The sequence below is a fragment of the Blennius ocellaris genome (genome assembly GCF_963422515.1).
Source record: "Blennius ocellaris genome assembly, chromosome: 6".
NCBI classification, from domain to species: domain Eukaryota; kingdom Metazoa; phylum Chordata; class Actinopteri; order Blenniiformes; family Blenniidae; genus Blennius; species Blennius ocellaris.
In genome coordinates this window covers 6,479,484-6,494,113 of record NC_137655.1, presented here as the reverse complement: position 1 = coordinate 6,494,113, position 14,630 = coordinate 6,479,484, and the positions used below count along the sequence as shown (strand labels likewise).

Genomic DNA, 14,630 nt, shown 5'->3' with positions numbered 1-14,630 from the left:
AAATATGTTGACCGAGATGCCGATGCAGCCCCATGAATTCGATTTCTGAGCAGCAGCAGATGCTGAACATTCCCACCTGCACATGCGGTTGTGTTTACTGTGAAGGGAAGTGAAGGCAGCGGCAAACTTAAGTGCTGCAGGCAGTTCTCTCAAGAAACACTCACAGACGGGCGTCTGGACACCAGCCACTTCTTTGTAGCCGTCTGCAAAAAGAGGCTGGTGTATAATTACAAGTCACTGATTAGGCGTTGTTAGCAGGGTGAGGGCCGCCTGTTTCAGACAGACAGAAGATCAGATGTGAGCAAGACAATGAGGCTGGTGTCAAATTACAAGCACCTGGTTTGGCATGTTGGAAGGTGAAGGGTTGCGTGTTTCAGACAAAGCAAATCCACGAAGCTGGTGTCAAATAACAAGCACTCCATGCTGATTATATCCAGCCAAGAGTTGAACTCAAGGCAGCAACACAATGAAGCTGGTGATAAATTACAAGCACTCCGTGCTGTATGTCGGCAGGTTTTGGCAACTGCTTGTACCTCACGAACTGGACACATACGATACTGGAACAATAACTCATCACAACCTGCAGGGGAGTATCAGAGTATTATGTACTATTAAACACGCTTGTGTTGACATAGTGAAGGGAAATGGAGACAGTGGTAGCTAATGAGAGTTCCTGCAGCCCCCCCCCCCCCCCCCCCCCTCTCTCTCTCTCTCTCTCTCTCTCTCTCTCTCGAAGTACTCGCAGACAGGCAAACGGATATCTAGCATTTCAGTTTAGCCGTTGGTAGTACATCCATTTGAACACGACCTATAACGGCCTTTTCACTAAGAGAAAGGCGGCACTTTCCTGACCTCCAACGACGCTCCACCATATCAGAACACCAACAGACGCCCGACCCCTCAGGCTCCCTCTCCAGATTTAATTTCTGCCACACTTGTTACAGTCAGACTGTAGCAAATGGTGCCAAAAGGTCCGTGACAGATAGCGTAATAAAAGCTCTCTCCTCTCCAGGAAGATAAAACACTTTTGGGGGGGGGGGTGACTATAAACCATAATATACCAAAGATAAAATATTCGGGAGCCAGTTGTGTCTGTGCTCGGTATATATTTTGCAGCCTGCATTTAAACTCAATGGACCTTGAAGTTTTTTTGAGTTTCCTGTTGCCAAAACAGACTGAATGTTGACAAACCGCGTCACCGTTTATCCTCATCTCGAACACAAACTCGTGAATGAGGGCATTCGCATGCACTTTAAAAAGATGCTTGGATTAGCTTGAATGCCTCCCAGTGAAATTTACAGTTCGTGAAAGACGACATCTCCGCAGCCTGCAAGCGATTTGAGTGCCATTGTGGAAATGTGAGATTCGCATCCATCAAAATTATCATCCAACATTTCATTTGCTGCTGGCGGCCTCCCACGCTTAAGTCAAACAAAAGCTTTATCGGACTGGTGTTTCACCCCAGGATGAGTTGTTCGGTCTCCGCAGCGCTGTTAATATGACTAAAAGAGGATAATTGCTTTGTGTCATTGAAAATGTAGCTCACTTCCTCATCATCTTTTTGGGTTATTTTCTGGTACACTGTTGTGTTTCTTTATTTACATGCCGGAAGAGTTTGAGCAAAAAAGGCGTTTTGGAATAGAACAACTTGTTTTCATGTCGGTTGTGAATTGATGCCAGTTGAAATGAATTGACCGCGTTCAATCCAGAACATGTGCATGGATGCACCGTACAGTCCTCTGCAACCTGCCTCTTATTTGCTTTGGCTGGGAGAGACGAGTGGCTGCTGGCACTGACAGCAGGTCCTCCAGACTGATTTACCCTCCCCTTTATCTCTGTCTGGCTCTGTGTTGTGGGCTTGATCACGTCTCGCAGGTAATGCCAGCAGGGATCTTGATCATTTTTATCTCCTCTGTTTATTGCCCCGTGCTCTGAGACGTGATTTGAACTGAAGAGTTTGGGGCGCGTGGACAGTGATAGAGAGCTTGGACGAACTCGCTTAGTGTTCTTGGCGGCCATCGTTGTAAGCCTCCGCTGGACTTTCAAAAACTGGTTTCAAAACTGGGAATGTGACCACAGTCAATTATTCAATCCCATTCACTACCTGATTAGGTGTCCCGCACTCCAACTAATGCAGACGAATGGAACAATCTCTCGATAACGTCTGGCGCACGTGTGCAGTAGCAGCGTTTCTGAAAAGTTGCGTCTTCCCCCATTTATATTTACTTTCAGAGCATTTGTTTAAAAAAAAGTCCCACATTGGGAACTATATTCAAAAAGCTGGGTTTTCAATTTCAAGCACAGTCGTCGTGTAAACAGACACCCGGAACGTGACGAAAGTTATACATCTTCCCTTGAAAACATTGTCACGTGTTGGAGTAGGCATTGGGTAAGAGTTAATAGACTCCTCCCCCCTCACAGCTTGAACCCTCCTTGACCTTGCTCTCACACCCTCTTGCCCTTCCTCACATTTCAAATGAAGACATGAGTGGAGTCAGATCTGACAATGTACAGTGGCCGGCCCAAGATTACATGAGCAAGCAATTCTTCTGCTTCTTTTTAAAAGAGATTTATTTCAAGGCCACATCTTGCATCCACATCGATGACAGAAGAAAGTACCTATAGAGGAAAGTGATGTTCATTGGAAACACATCTGTAACTCTTATTTCTTTCTTCTTTTTTTTTTTTTTAATGGCCATGTGAATAACTCTCACACATTTTGTTTGATATAAATCACATTAAATTACTTCTGTTTTCTTTGCTTCCAATGGACTGCACCCTTTTAATATCTTTCAACCTCAATGGACAACCAATATTGCACAAATACTCCGAAACGTGAACTCTGAATTATGAACGCTTCCGCAAAATAATTCACTCAAGTACAAGCAACTCGACAATAATGAACCTTGTCAACCTTGTAATGTACCCCCCCCCCCCCCCTGTCAAACTTTCAGCGAGTTTCAATTTGTGAGGCAGCTGATTGTGGTGGTGTTGTATTGGGTTGCATTAAATTGCAGGGATCTTGTGACATTTTCACCAGTTCATTCCCTCAAAACCTCTAGTGATTTCCCTCTAGAAGGACTTCCTTGTCCATATTTCGGCATGATTGCAACAGTTCACATCATAGCACATTTTTTTTTTTTTTTTACATTTTCAAACTGGCAGCATTGATATAGCTGAATTTATTTTGTATTATTATTTTCCATTCCCACATGGCTTGCACAGTTTAAACCTTCAAGTTCTTTATCTCCAAGAGACACCTTCCTCTGAGTTCTCTGCAGAAGTGCGGTGGTGTTGGTCCGCTCCGCTTGAAGCCCATTTGAAGTTGTCTTCTTGCGTGATGGAGAACTGTGCATACCCAGCAAATTCATTGTGTGTCATTGATTGAGCACTGCAGTGAATTAGTCTATTGCCTGCCCACTTCTCGTGCTCCTGTAGAAAAATTGTGCACTTACAGTACAGCACTCTGGCTGAGAAAGGCAAGGACTGGTTGAGAGAATATCCAGAAGCTTATAGGTGACCACAGTGCGCCATAAACCCAGTTTACCTGCTCTAATCTTTGACTAAGGTAAGGGTCTGATAATACAGTAGTAGTACACAAAACATTAAAAACAAAATATATATATTTAGATATAAAATGCTGTTGGTAGTTGGCGTACTCAGAGTCACGTTTTTTTCCCCCCTCAAGCCTCTTGTTTATATATAGTATGTTGGTATTGACATACAGACTCATTATTGCCCCGGATCCACAGCAGAACCTGAGATAACGACTTCTGAGATTAAGCTAAATACGGCTGTTGGCCGGCAGATAAGGAGACACGGTTGCGATAACCTTGTAATAGAGCAAACCATCAATAAATCCACAGATTATCAGGATGTTGTGGCCTCGAGGGAAAAGGATCCCAATTTGAATTATTTGTCATGGCTTCCGGGCAGGTTCCTGAAATAAGTCCCAAACGCAGCATCACCAGAGCCGGACTCGCACCAAGGCTCAGTGAATTTAGACTTTTGTATTGAATCCTCTTGTTTGTGTGATTTATAGTTGGGTAGATTAGGAATTGTCACTTCTACAAAGCCACTTTTTTTTACACTCCTTAGTTTGGATTTTCCTTTTTCTTTTTTTTTCCCTTTCCTAAAGCCAAACAATTAACCATTTATGTCTGTCTGCTTTGTTTAATTAGAGGAGGTAATTATGTGCTGTATTGTCGACACTTCTCTGACTTGCCAATTTAACAGATGGGGCTTTTCAACAAAACGCAATCTATTAAGTCCGATTTACGATGTTTGGAGCCACTGAAAACGCAAATTTCTCAAAACTGGAAATGGGGCGGCATTTTCGCATTGTTCTCTGTGTGCGTGCGTCTGTGTGGGGGTTCATTATGAAGAACTCCCACTAGTGGCCCAACATGCCAACTGCTTCATTTTTAGCACTTCGGTCCTTAGCATGTTAAACAGACATAATTTTCAAAACATCGCTCTGGAAATGGGAAACTTTTCTGAAACAAAAACCCAAGGACGATGTTTTTTCACTTGAAATGTTGTCGTGTAAATGAGGCAACAGCTTTCAGAGTTTTCTTGACATTAAGGAGTGACTTTTGGTTGTAAGCGAAGTGATTTATTGTGCTCGAAACTCGAAACATTATGGACTGTCCAGAGTAATGTGACTTTTCATTTTTTACAATCAATCTTACAGCTTTTTCATATTCTAGTAGAGAAGTGCAGCACATGGTTTAGGGGTGTTTTTATTCATCCTCAAGCGATTGAATAGCTTTGTTTGGATTTTATTGCTGTAGAATTGTCAGAAACTCTGCAATGATTGAGTGCTTCTGCAAATCTTTTTTCAAGACAACTTTTATTATCTTGTGCCTCTTCAGCATTGAGTCTAATTTATACTAAAATTATGTATGTATTTACGCTCTAATATTATACTATATTCATACAAACGTCATTGTTGATACATCTGTAAACGTGTTAACGCCAGTTTGTGTTAATCACGCACTTCCTGGTTGTTAGGCAGCAGCTTTCATGCTGTACAATCATCACCTTAAGACTGACAGTGCTGCACAGATGCTTACAGGTCGATTTTATATTCAAGACATGTGAGTGCTAAATGGAACACGAGCAAAGAAATTTGCATTTGGAATTACTTTTTTTTGCCAGGTAAATTATAATATCCAGGAAAAACTGCAAATAAAAGGCAAACTACATAGAAATGCAAGAGTCACCATCAGACGTTGCACAGCCAGCGAGATGGATTTTAAAAAGCGGTGCATAAAACATTCAAAGGCCAACACTCACTGGAAGCGTTCTCATTCAAGAATGTCCTTTACTGGCGTGCCAACACCTGGCAGTCGTTCTACAAAGTCCTCCTTTTGATCTGTCGTTCCACCGCACATCTTGATATTTACACAACCGTCATCAATCTCTGATCTCGCCCGGTACCATGTAGGGAAGGTGAAGCCGAGTAAATACGAAAGCGTATGTTTAAAAAGAACAACCACTCCGTTTGGATTGGCCAAACTCTTGTTTGTGCACGACAGATTGACTTGGGTGAAATTTACAGAATTATCAGGATAAAACATTCTTCACAAATAATCCTTTATTGTTTCATACCCCAGTATCTCATTGTTGTTTTTATTGTTATGCAGCCACATAATAGACCAGGGGAGTCAAACATCAGGCTCGTGGACTAAAACCAACCGCAAGTTGTATGTATTTCAACCAAAACAGTGATTTTTTTTTTTTTTTAACCAAATTTCTTGAGAGTAGTGGACACAACGCAACCCAAACTGAGATATTGGTGATGTTGCCATGAAAGAGTTTGTATAAACATGCATAATGCAACAGCTATAGGAGGAGGTATTTTTGGATGTTTTGTGAAAATATATAGAGATTTTATCACATATTTTCTGTGCCCAAACGCAGAAAAATCTTAAAGTTTGAATTTAAAGGTTATTACAGGACTATTTTACCGGTCCAGCCCACTCAAGATGAAATTGGACACTATGTGGCCCCTGAACTGAAATGAGTTTGACATCTCTGCCTTATGGGGTTGTATTCTTCAAACATTACACACCAAATAGCCAATTTCAGAAATCACATTAAACAATAGGATTAAGTTCATCAATGGAAGGAGCTGGAGTGCTTCAACATGCCTGTGACCTTTATGCTTCCACATGTCGATACTGATTCTGCACGAAACACAGCATGCCTCAGGAGGAAATACGTTACAGCATGACAGAGATTCACAGGCACTTTTTCAGGCCGTCATAGGCTGAATATTCCTTCATCTTTATCAAGAGCTCGACAGGTCATCTACACTGAGTGACCTTCAGTTTCTACCTCCATTGCTCATGCTCCGACAGTCAATCCTCCCATTGGGTACCCACGACATTGCTTTTGCCAATCTCCCAGGGTTCATGTAGCTTATGTGACAAAGAGCAAGAAGGAAACACACACACACACACATCATTCCTACCTCCCCTTCTTTAATCAGAACACTGTGTGCTGACACCTTAATCAAATGGCAGCCGACCTGCCATCCTGCTGTGTCAGCACCTCACTGCTCCTCTTCTGGGGGTTTTTAAAAAAATAATAATTTTCTCTTTACCTTGTTTGGAAAATTGCACTTCCTTCGCCCACTTAAGCTTGAGAAGACAAATTAAGATGCATAGTTCCTCGATCAACTTTGATTCAAGACAGATAATTGATAGCAGGAGACGATTGCAGGTCAGTAGTGTAGTAGTCCCGGGTATACGTGGGTATACGATGTATAGCCACTTGTTTTTTTTAGTCAGCGTTGTTTACACCCACTTCCAAAACCCCTGATGCACCACTCAGAAGTATCTACGAGCCAGGTAGTCTATTTTTTTTTCCTAGTATGACTAAGCCATGACCTGCCCTACTCTGTCTCTAGTCGGCTATGGATGGATTCTCTTCGATGCCTGCTGGCTTGTTTTGAAAGAAAGCCAAAATCGAGGTTTCACCTCAGCGTACAGCGGTTGGGCAAACTTAGAAGCACGTATTCGAAAAGTTGGATTCAAGTTTGTTGGAAAAACTTAAATAAACCCTTTTGTTTGGAGGCGGCTGTGGCCCAGTTGGTACGGTGTTGGGTCAATGTCGGATAAAGGAGAAAAATTGAAAAGGATTAGTGAGTTTGGATGTTTTCCTGTCATCTCCAAAAAGGCACGACTTCCGTTGTGAGGGAATGGTATAGCAGCGTAACCAAAGCAATCACAATTAAGCAAACGTGGGCCACCAAATTAACATTAATTAGAACAGACTTTACATTCATCAAGCCACTTAGCCAGAAACGTCAATGTAAACAAAGTCATTAACGGAGTTATGCCGAGGCTGCGCTAAAGTTGATGCACGTCGGTCGCACCTTGCAAAGTCTTGATTAACGCAATCAACCTCCAGGAGTCGAGTGCCCCCAAGGTCACAGTCATGCATCTTTTGTCACAGGATTCATTAGCCGGGGAACAAGTCCATTTATGAATGGGAAATGAAGAAGGAAGGAAATCTCTAATCAGAAGATGATTAAGAAATGCAAGGAGGAAAGAAGAAAAAAGAATAATGGGTGGCTTTGCATTGCCGTCGGTGGCCTGTGATGATCTCTGGCCTCCTTTGTGTAATCTTGAAAGACCTCCTCCAGGGCGACGCCACAAGAAGTCATCAGCCGCATGCAACCTGGGATAATCTTTAAAATAGTCATTGTGCTGCTGAAACACAGACGATTAAAGGGAAGATTGCCCCCTTCTGGTTGTCTGTGAAGTCGCTTCAGAGGAGTTGTTTGTTCTGGGAGAAGTGGCATTAAGCTCAGAATTTGGTTTAATCCAGTTTGGCTTGAAGTGAAAAAGAATATCTACCACATACCGTTGAAAATGGCAAAGCTCAACACAGAGGCACTTCAGAGGCGTAACACTGTATTGCAGCGTTGTCTTTAAAACGCTTCACGCACACAATCCGAGATCTTGTAATTACAACAACACAGACGTTTAAAACGCCAGGAGAGGTTTCTTTCATCTCCTGAAAAGTTTTACAAACCGTCAACTTTGTGTTTCAGGTCGATTTGCAGGATTACAGGTTTCACATGAACGCACTGCTTTTGGGCAATTAATCTAACTGTTAAGTTAAGTTAATCCAACTAAAGACGAGTCTCGGGTCTTTTCATGGTGAAGGTTGAAAACTTCTGAGCTGTACACACTTTAGCTGTAGCGAGCTTTCCACAACTGTATCTGCAGTCTGTTGAACCTGGCATTTACCCATCTGCTCGCCTTTCTAATGTCACCTTTATACGTTCTGAAGCGGCGCTACGAAGTCTCAGTTACAGGTAACCGTAGTTTTCAATGTGGAGACGTTCTCCTCTTGCAAGGATACATTTCCCCCTTAATTGGCCCCGCTCAGAGCACTTTAACATCTGCGTCCACCCACATTTCTGCCTTCCCATTGAATGCAGCGAGTCACCGTGCATGCTTGTGACTATCGGGTTCAAATTCATTCACCTCTCTTGCAGGACAAATTGGGCTGGGAAATCACAACCGGCTACTAATTGCTGACATGTTTTGCCCTGGATCAGAACCTTTAACCTCCCACTGCTATGCCATTTTGCTGTAAATTGGACGGGTTATTTCCTATGGAGATGAACGTGTTGCATTCGGGCAACTCATTCCTGGCTTCAGACCTGAGAATTTTTTTTAGAACCCCGTCTGTCGTTCAATATTCGCCTCCCACGTGCTCGCCTATATGAGATTTCACCCCTTCGGCTTTAACCGTATTGAAGGAGTGCACGGATTAGAGCTGCTGTACTGAGTGAGCTGTTTGTGTGGTTTCAGATAAATCCTGGATGCACACCCCGGAGGCTCTGGCCAAGCATTACATACCCTACAATGCCAAGGTAGGTGTTCCCATCCTGTAGCTGCATGGGAATGAGGGTGTGGAAAGAGCGGTGTGATTGCGAAATGGGGGGGGGGAGGTCAGAGGCTTAAAGAGTGAAATACTGAATCTGTGTGTGTGTGCGTGTGTGTGTGTGTGTTCCCTCTCCTCAAACCTCTCGGTCAATGTGCTCTCTGATGCATGTCTCCTGATACAGCCGGGCCTTTTCACGGAGGCCAACAGCCCATGCTCTTTTGGTAATGCCCAGCAAAAGAGCCCCCGCTCTCTCTCTTGGGCCCGTCGTCTCAGATCGAAGTGTCAAAAACGGTCTTGGAAACATCAAATCAGCCCCAACGTTCATTTAATTTCCCTTTCCAAACTTGTGTAACTGACGTTGATAATTGAACTTTCAAGGAGGGCTGGATTTCATTTTCTTTCAAACTCAAGTGAACTGTCAAAAATTGGATGTTCCCTTATTTATCTTCCACGGCAGCTGTTCTCCCATGGTGCTGTGGTTGGAGGGGGGGGGGGGGGGGGGGTGGATCCTTCCTTTTCAAATTTTCATTTGAGTCTCTGTGTGTTTTCGCTTTCTTGATTTGTTTATTTTTTAATGAGCCTGCATGTGTTTATGTAAAGTGACTTTGTCAAAGCGAGCAAGCACTCCTGGTCCTGATGTGAGAGTAACTTGAAGTGAAATCTCACCCTCAGTCTTGACTGGACTCATGGTCCACTACAAAACACTTCTTTTTACCTTTCATTTTTTTTTTTTTCCCCCCTCAAAAATAGGTCTGCTTTTCAAATACCAGCAGACGCTTCTTGAAGGAGGGAACGTCTCTGTCAGTCTGGGTTTTCTGCTTCATTTTGACAAAGAATCTCTCTCCTGTGAGGCGCCGCATCTGTCATCCCGCATCCTCCGCTCCAGCAAAGCCGCGCTGGAGCGGAGGTGGAACTCCAACACCACTTAACTCTGGCCCCAAAAAAACTTGGAGAACTGACGGAGAACGTGGATCTTCAGATATCGAGCTCTCTCACGGATGAGGGTTTCCTGTCCAGTTACATTTGCTGGGATCTGAGGAAGCCGCTCGTCACTAACACGCTGTGAAAATGAATCACTTTTTTTTGCTGTTTCACTTACAAACGTTTTGGAAACGGGGGGGGGGGGGGGGGGGGGGCAAAGAAAGACGGGATGGTTTACCTACATCTGATATAGGGTGAGGCTAGAGTGCAAACCTGAGTTCATTGTTACACTACAGATTGATTTTATGGGTTCAAATTATGGTTAAGAAAGAAATACAAGGATGGATAGAGATTAAGCCAACTGGACTTAGTCTTATGCCTTGGAATACGATTGAAGTGGCTGGATTAGTTCATGCTCTCCCTTGATTATGCCGGCGACTCCGAGTCAAGGACTGCATGAATTGCGGAGACAAAATAGGGGTTTGTCATTTACTTTTTTTTAAAAATGGCCAACTGAGATGGAAAACAGGTGTCCAACTTAGCCACAATACATATAAACAAATGACATCTGCTGTTGTTTCGTTTCACTTGCATTTTTATTCACATAAAGACCATTTTGATTCTTGTATTAAGTGTCAAACGTAATGTCTATACAACATTGTTATAGTCATTACTGACTAATCTGTTCATAATTTTCTCATTTAATTGATGAGTTGTGTTGCAAAAAAGATGAGAATGTTTCATTATAATAATTTAAAGGTGACATCCTCATTCAATACTTTGTGATACTATTTGGAAGTAAAACACAAAATAATCAGTCCGTGATACAACATACGGACTTTATCACATCAGGATCTCTACTAAAATGTTTTTAAATAATTAGTCAATTTCAAAATGTTTTTTTCCTGATTTATTTTCTCTGAAGAAAAAAAAAAAGCTCCTTAAGCTGCAATGCTTAATGACTATTTGGGGAAAGTTAATTTAAATTCGTTTTAAATTAGTTTTCATTATTCAAATGAACTTTAGTTCCAGTCAACAACAAAAACTATTTGTCAGAAAATGTCTTAAAAAGCTGTTTTCAATAAACGTGATAAAAATCTAATTTAACTTGTGCTGTACCCATCAAAGGGTGATTACTTATGTTTATTGCTTTTTTGAATTAAAACATTGACAGAATGATTTCCCCCGTGACTTTTGCTCTTTACAAACTCCTGAATGTTAAAGTGAAGAGTGATTTCGGCAGAGTAATGTCAGGTAATGACTCTCTTGCACAGCTACTCAATTAAGTATGAAGTCATCTGTGCTGTGGTCCTTCCACCTCTTAATAACGTATTTAACTGAGTTCTGGCGATGTTGAGTGACTTCAACATTTCTATATATCCACCTTCCTGTAGGTAGCTTGAACTTTGCACATCAACTCGGTTTATTCCCTTTCCCTCATATGAATGTCAGTAATTTTCTTGAAATGTGTTTGATAAGGTCAGACACATTATGTTTTATTAGTTATTGATAGTCTTTTGTGGAGAACTTCTGTTCTAACGGGTGTCTTTCTGGCCGCTACAGTGATTTTTGACTTTTAGATGCACAACTAGAATTCGAACCAGGGTACAGTTAAACCACCGTGCCAGTGTTATCAAGTCATACGAGGATTATACATGAATATGTAAAATGACAAAGGCCAATGTAAAGACCAACCAACCAACTAACTAACCAGTCTTTAGGCTAAATAGGGTTAAATAATAATAAAGTTAAAGTTAAATAGGGTCATTTTAAACATTTACAAATGTATTTCCCCCATTTCACTATTTTAACATGTCAAAGTGTCCTTGGAAGAGACAGAACCTCAAATTGAGCCCAGTTTGAGCAGCTGAAGGTGACTAATCATGTGAAGCATACAAGACTGCTTAAGTACTCTATTTCCATTACCATGAATACTTCAAAACATATGAACATTGCAGATATCCCCTCTAATTCTAACGCTAACTCCACAAAATCAAATCAAAAACCGACTCTTACATCGAGGAGAATCATCTTAGAACCATCGTAGCAGCAGAATCAACCAAGTTAAATGAAGAAACATTGGACATTTTCCATCTCACCCCGAAAGGAACAGGGATTGTGTGTTACTCTCATTTCATCCCACAGTGTAAAAACTGTCCAAACATTTCAAGTTAATTGGTGACTTGAAAGACAGTACCATGCCGTGAGGCATCATTCTATGAGAGCCGCTTCCTTGAGATGAGGCTCTCGATCAGGCGATCGATCAATGTTTTCTGGCACTTCATAGACAAAACAATTAATTCAGGGGCTGATCAATGAAGGTAATCCTTCAGTGGAGTGAACACACATGTTCTAAAACCTGCCGATACCACCGAGCTCGGAAACGAAAACAAGCAGATTTCTAGCCGCAGAACAGTCAGAACAGCAGCTGGGTCTCGTCGGGTCTGCTGATGTTTTCATGTTTGGTGATTAATTAGCGTTATGTGACAGCGGAGGCAGCAGTCAGTTTCTCGCATGAGTCTTTTAAAGCCCTCTGCAGCTGAAAACGGGGGAACCTCAAGGAGAGTGAGCACTGTCGAGTCGGCAGGGTGGGTCTCGGCTCGTCAACTTGTCATCCCGATGAACTTATCAGACCGGCCGCGGGGTTGAAATCCAATGTGCGAGTTGCCCGAAAGTAAGAGTAGTAGAGAGGAGAGGCGTGGATGGGGGGGGGGGGTTTCAGCTGCATGCACCGGTTGATGGATGAGTCTCCGGGCTGGCTTTGTCTTGTGAAACCTCCCTCTCCAGTTGCAGCCCCGAGTCGATGCGCTGGTCAGGAACAAGCACTTCTCCATTTCTATTCTGGGCATCTGTCAGCAGCTCTTCCAGACATGACCGCCAGATTGTAGAGTACATTTGTCACACCAGTATGGAACGCTGACAATTTGGGATAACAACCCCCCCCCCCCCCCCCCCCCCCCCCTCCCTTTCTGTTCTCTGGCTCCATTAATAAGCACATATTGGCTATTGGTTCTTTTCTCCTATGTCATTTAAAAAAAAAAAAAATTGAAGGCTCCATGTTACACAAATAATGCAGATTTATTACTTTTTATGCCTACTGTCAGACACTAGAACCTGTTTTTGTGCCGCTTATACAAAACAAGCGCTACAGTAATAACGAGTAATTGTCGAGATAATTAAATACTCTGAACTCATGGGTGTTTATTTTATGGAGCAAAACGCCCCTTGTGAGTCAAAACAATCTCCGACACACTATGATAGAAACGACAGTCTGCACGGGGCACCCTAAACTGAGAAAAGGGTTCCGCACACCTCGGTCACGCTCGACTTCACACAGATTTGATTGTGTTTTTGAGACAATTCTCATCAGTCTGAGACGTTTCCGGCAAGACACATTGTTATTTTGTTTTTGGGGTATTTTTTTCCCCCCCTACCCAACCTTTGAGAGGCTGACACGAGTGTTTATGAAGTCTGATATTGGAACAGGCTTCACACGTTGAGGTGGGGAGGCAATGCAGGTGTGTGTGTGTGTGTGTGTGTGTGTGTGTGTGTGTGTGTGTGTGTGTGTGTGTGTGTGTGTGTGTGTGTGTGTGTGTGTGTGTGTGTGTGTGTGTGTGTGTGTGTGTGTGTGTGTGTGTGTGTCAATTACTGTTCCTTCATCCAGACCTGCAGCTCCTTGTCCAGGCAGAAAGGTGAATGGCTCCATCTGTTGGAGAACAGCAGAAGTGCTGCTCCAGTGTGTGAAAACAAACCATGCAATTTTCAAGACAAACAGGTTTATGTAACAACTACAGGTTTTTGGAAACGTTCTGGTTTTCTGTGACCAGATTTGTAATATTCAAAATGTCTTTCTTTTAGTTCATGGCCCAAAACATTATTATGCAGCTTGTGGAACAATTGCTCCAATCAATGATTCCCTCCCAGGTTGGATTTAGGAAAATTAGGCTTGATTTCCCCGGTTTGATCTCCGTTTTGCAATAACAATACAGGGAAACCAAAAACACTACAGCACATGACAATGTCATCTGCATACAAACACAGGCACCTTCAAAAATAGGCTATATATCCATGATTTCTTGCATGTCTTGAAAAGGGGTTTGAGACTGAGAGCTGCTGATTTAGCCATCGTTTTCCAAGAAAATAACTGAGTCTCGAACTACATTTCCATTAACTTTCCTTTAAATGACTTCTCTTGCTGTGTTTGCACCACAACATAGATTTTTTTCTTCTTCATCTTTTCTCTCCAGTTCCTTGGAAACACGGAGGTTGAAGCCCCAAAAGGCACTGAAGTTGTGAAGGATGCAGTCCGAAAGCTGAAGGTAAGATCCCGTCTTACGGATCACACAGTATTTCTTGGATGTGATAGGCGCTGTGGCACCAGGAGAGCTGGGACTGAGTGACAAACGCTCCCCCCTCCCTCATTCGTTACCAGCAAGGTGCCCTTGGAGTGTTTTTTTTTTCTTTCTTTCCCTCCCGGGCACAGACGTCTGGAACTGCTGGATAAGCACAGCAGTTTCGCATCTCAACCCGGGACAGGTGGATGGAAAACTGAATGTAAAGGAGTATTTATCTGCCACGGAGCCTTCTGTTCCAGGTCCTACGCTGGAATTGTGAAACCATATAATTTGAACATGAAATTGTGACAGCCCGTTCGACGCCATCAGTCAGTAAACTGCAGGTGCTTTGGCAGAATGGAGGAATCCATGCAAACACTCATTTACACAATTTGACCCAAACATAACGACATCAGTAACGGCTTCCTCTCGGTTTTATCCTTCTTCCGGGTTTAAGTGCAAAAT

The 14,630-nt window shown here is 42.6% G+C and overlaps 1 protein-coding gene across 3 annotated transcripts in view; it reads left to right on the top strand.

Annotated features, from left to right (window-relative positions):
* The window catches only part of gulp1a (GULP PTB domain containing engulfment adaptor 1a), a 92,719-nt gene that overhangs the window by 65,686 nt on the left and 12,403 nt on the right, over window positions 1-14,630 (top strand). For all 3 annotated transcript variants that reach the window (XM_080497551.1, XM_080497552.1, XM_080497553.1), the window contains 2 exons: window positions 8,835-8,896; window positions 14,079-14,150. In XM_080497551.1, the coding sequence (XP_080353677.1) occupies window positions 8,835-8,896; window positions 14,079-14,150 (134 nt within the window). The remainder of the gene's footprint in view (window positions 1-8,834; window positions 8,897-14,078; window positions 14,151-14,630) is intronic.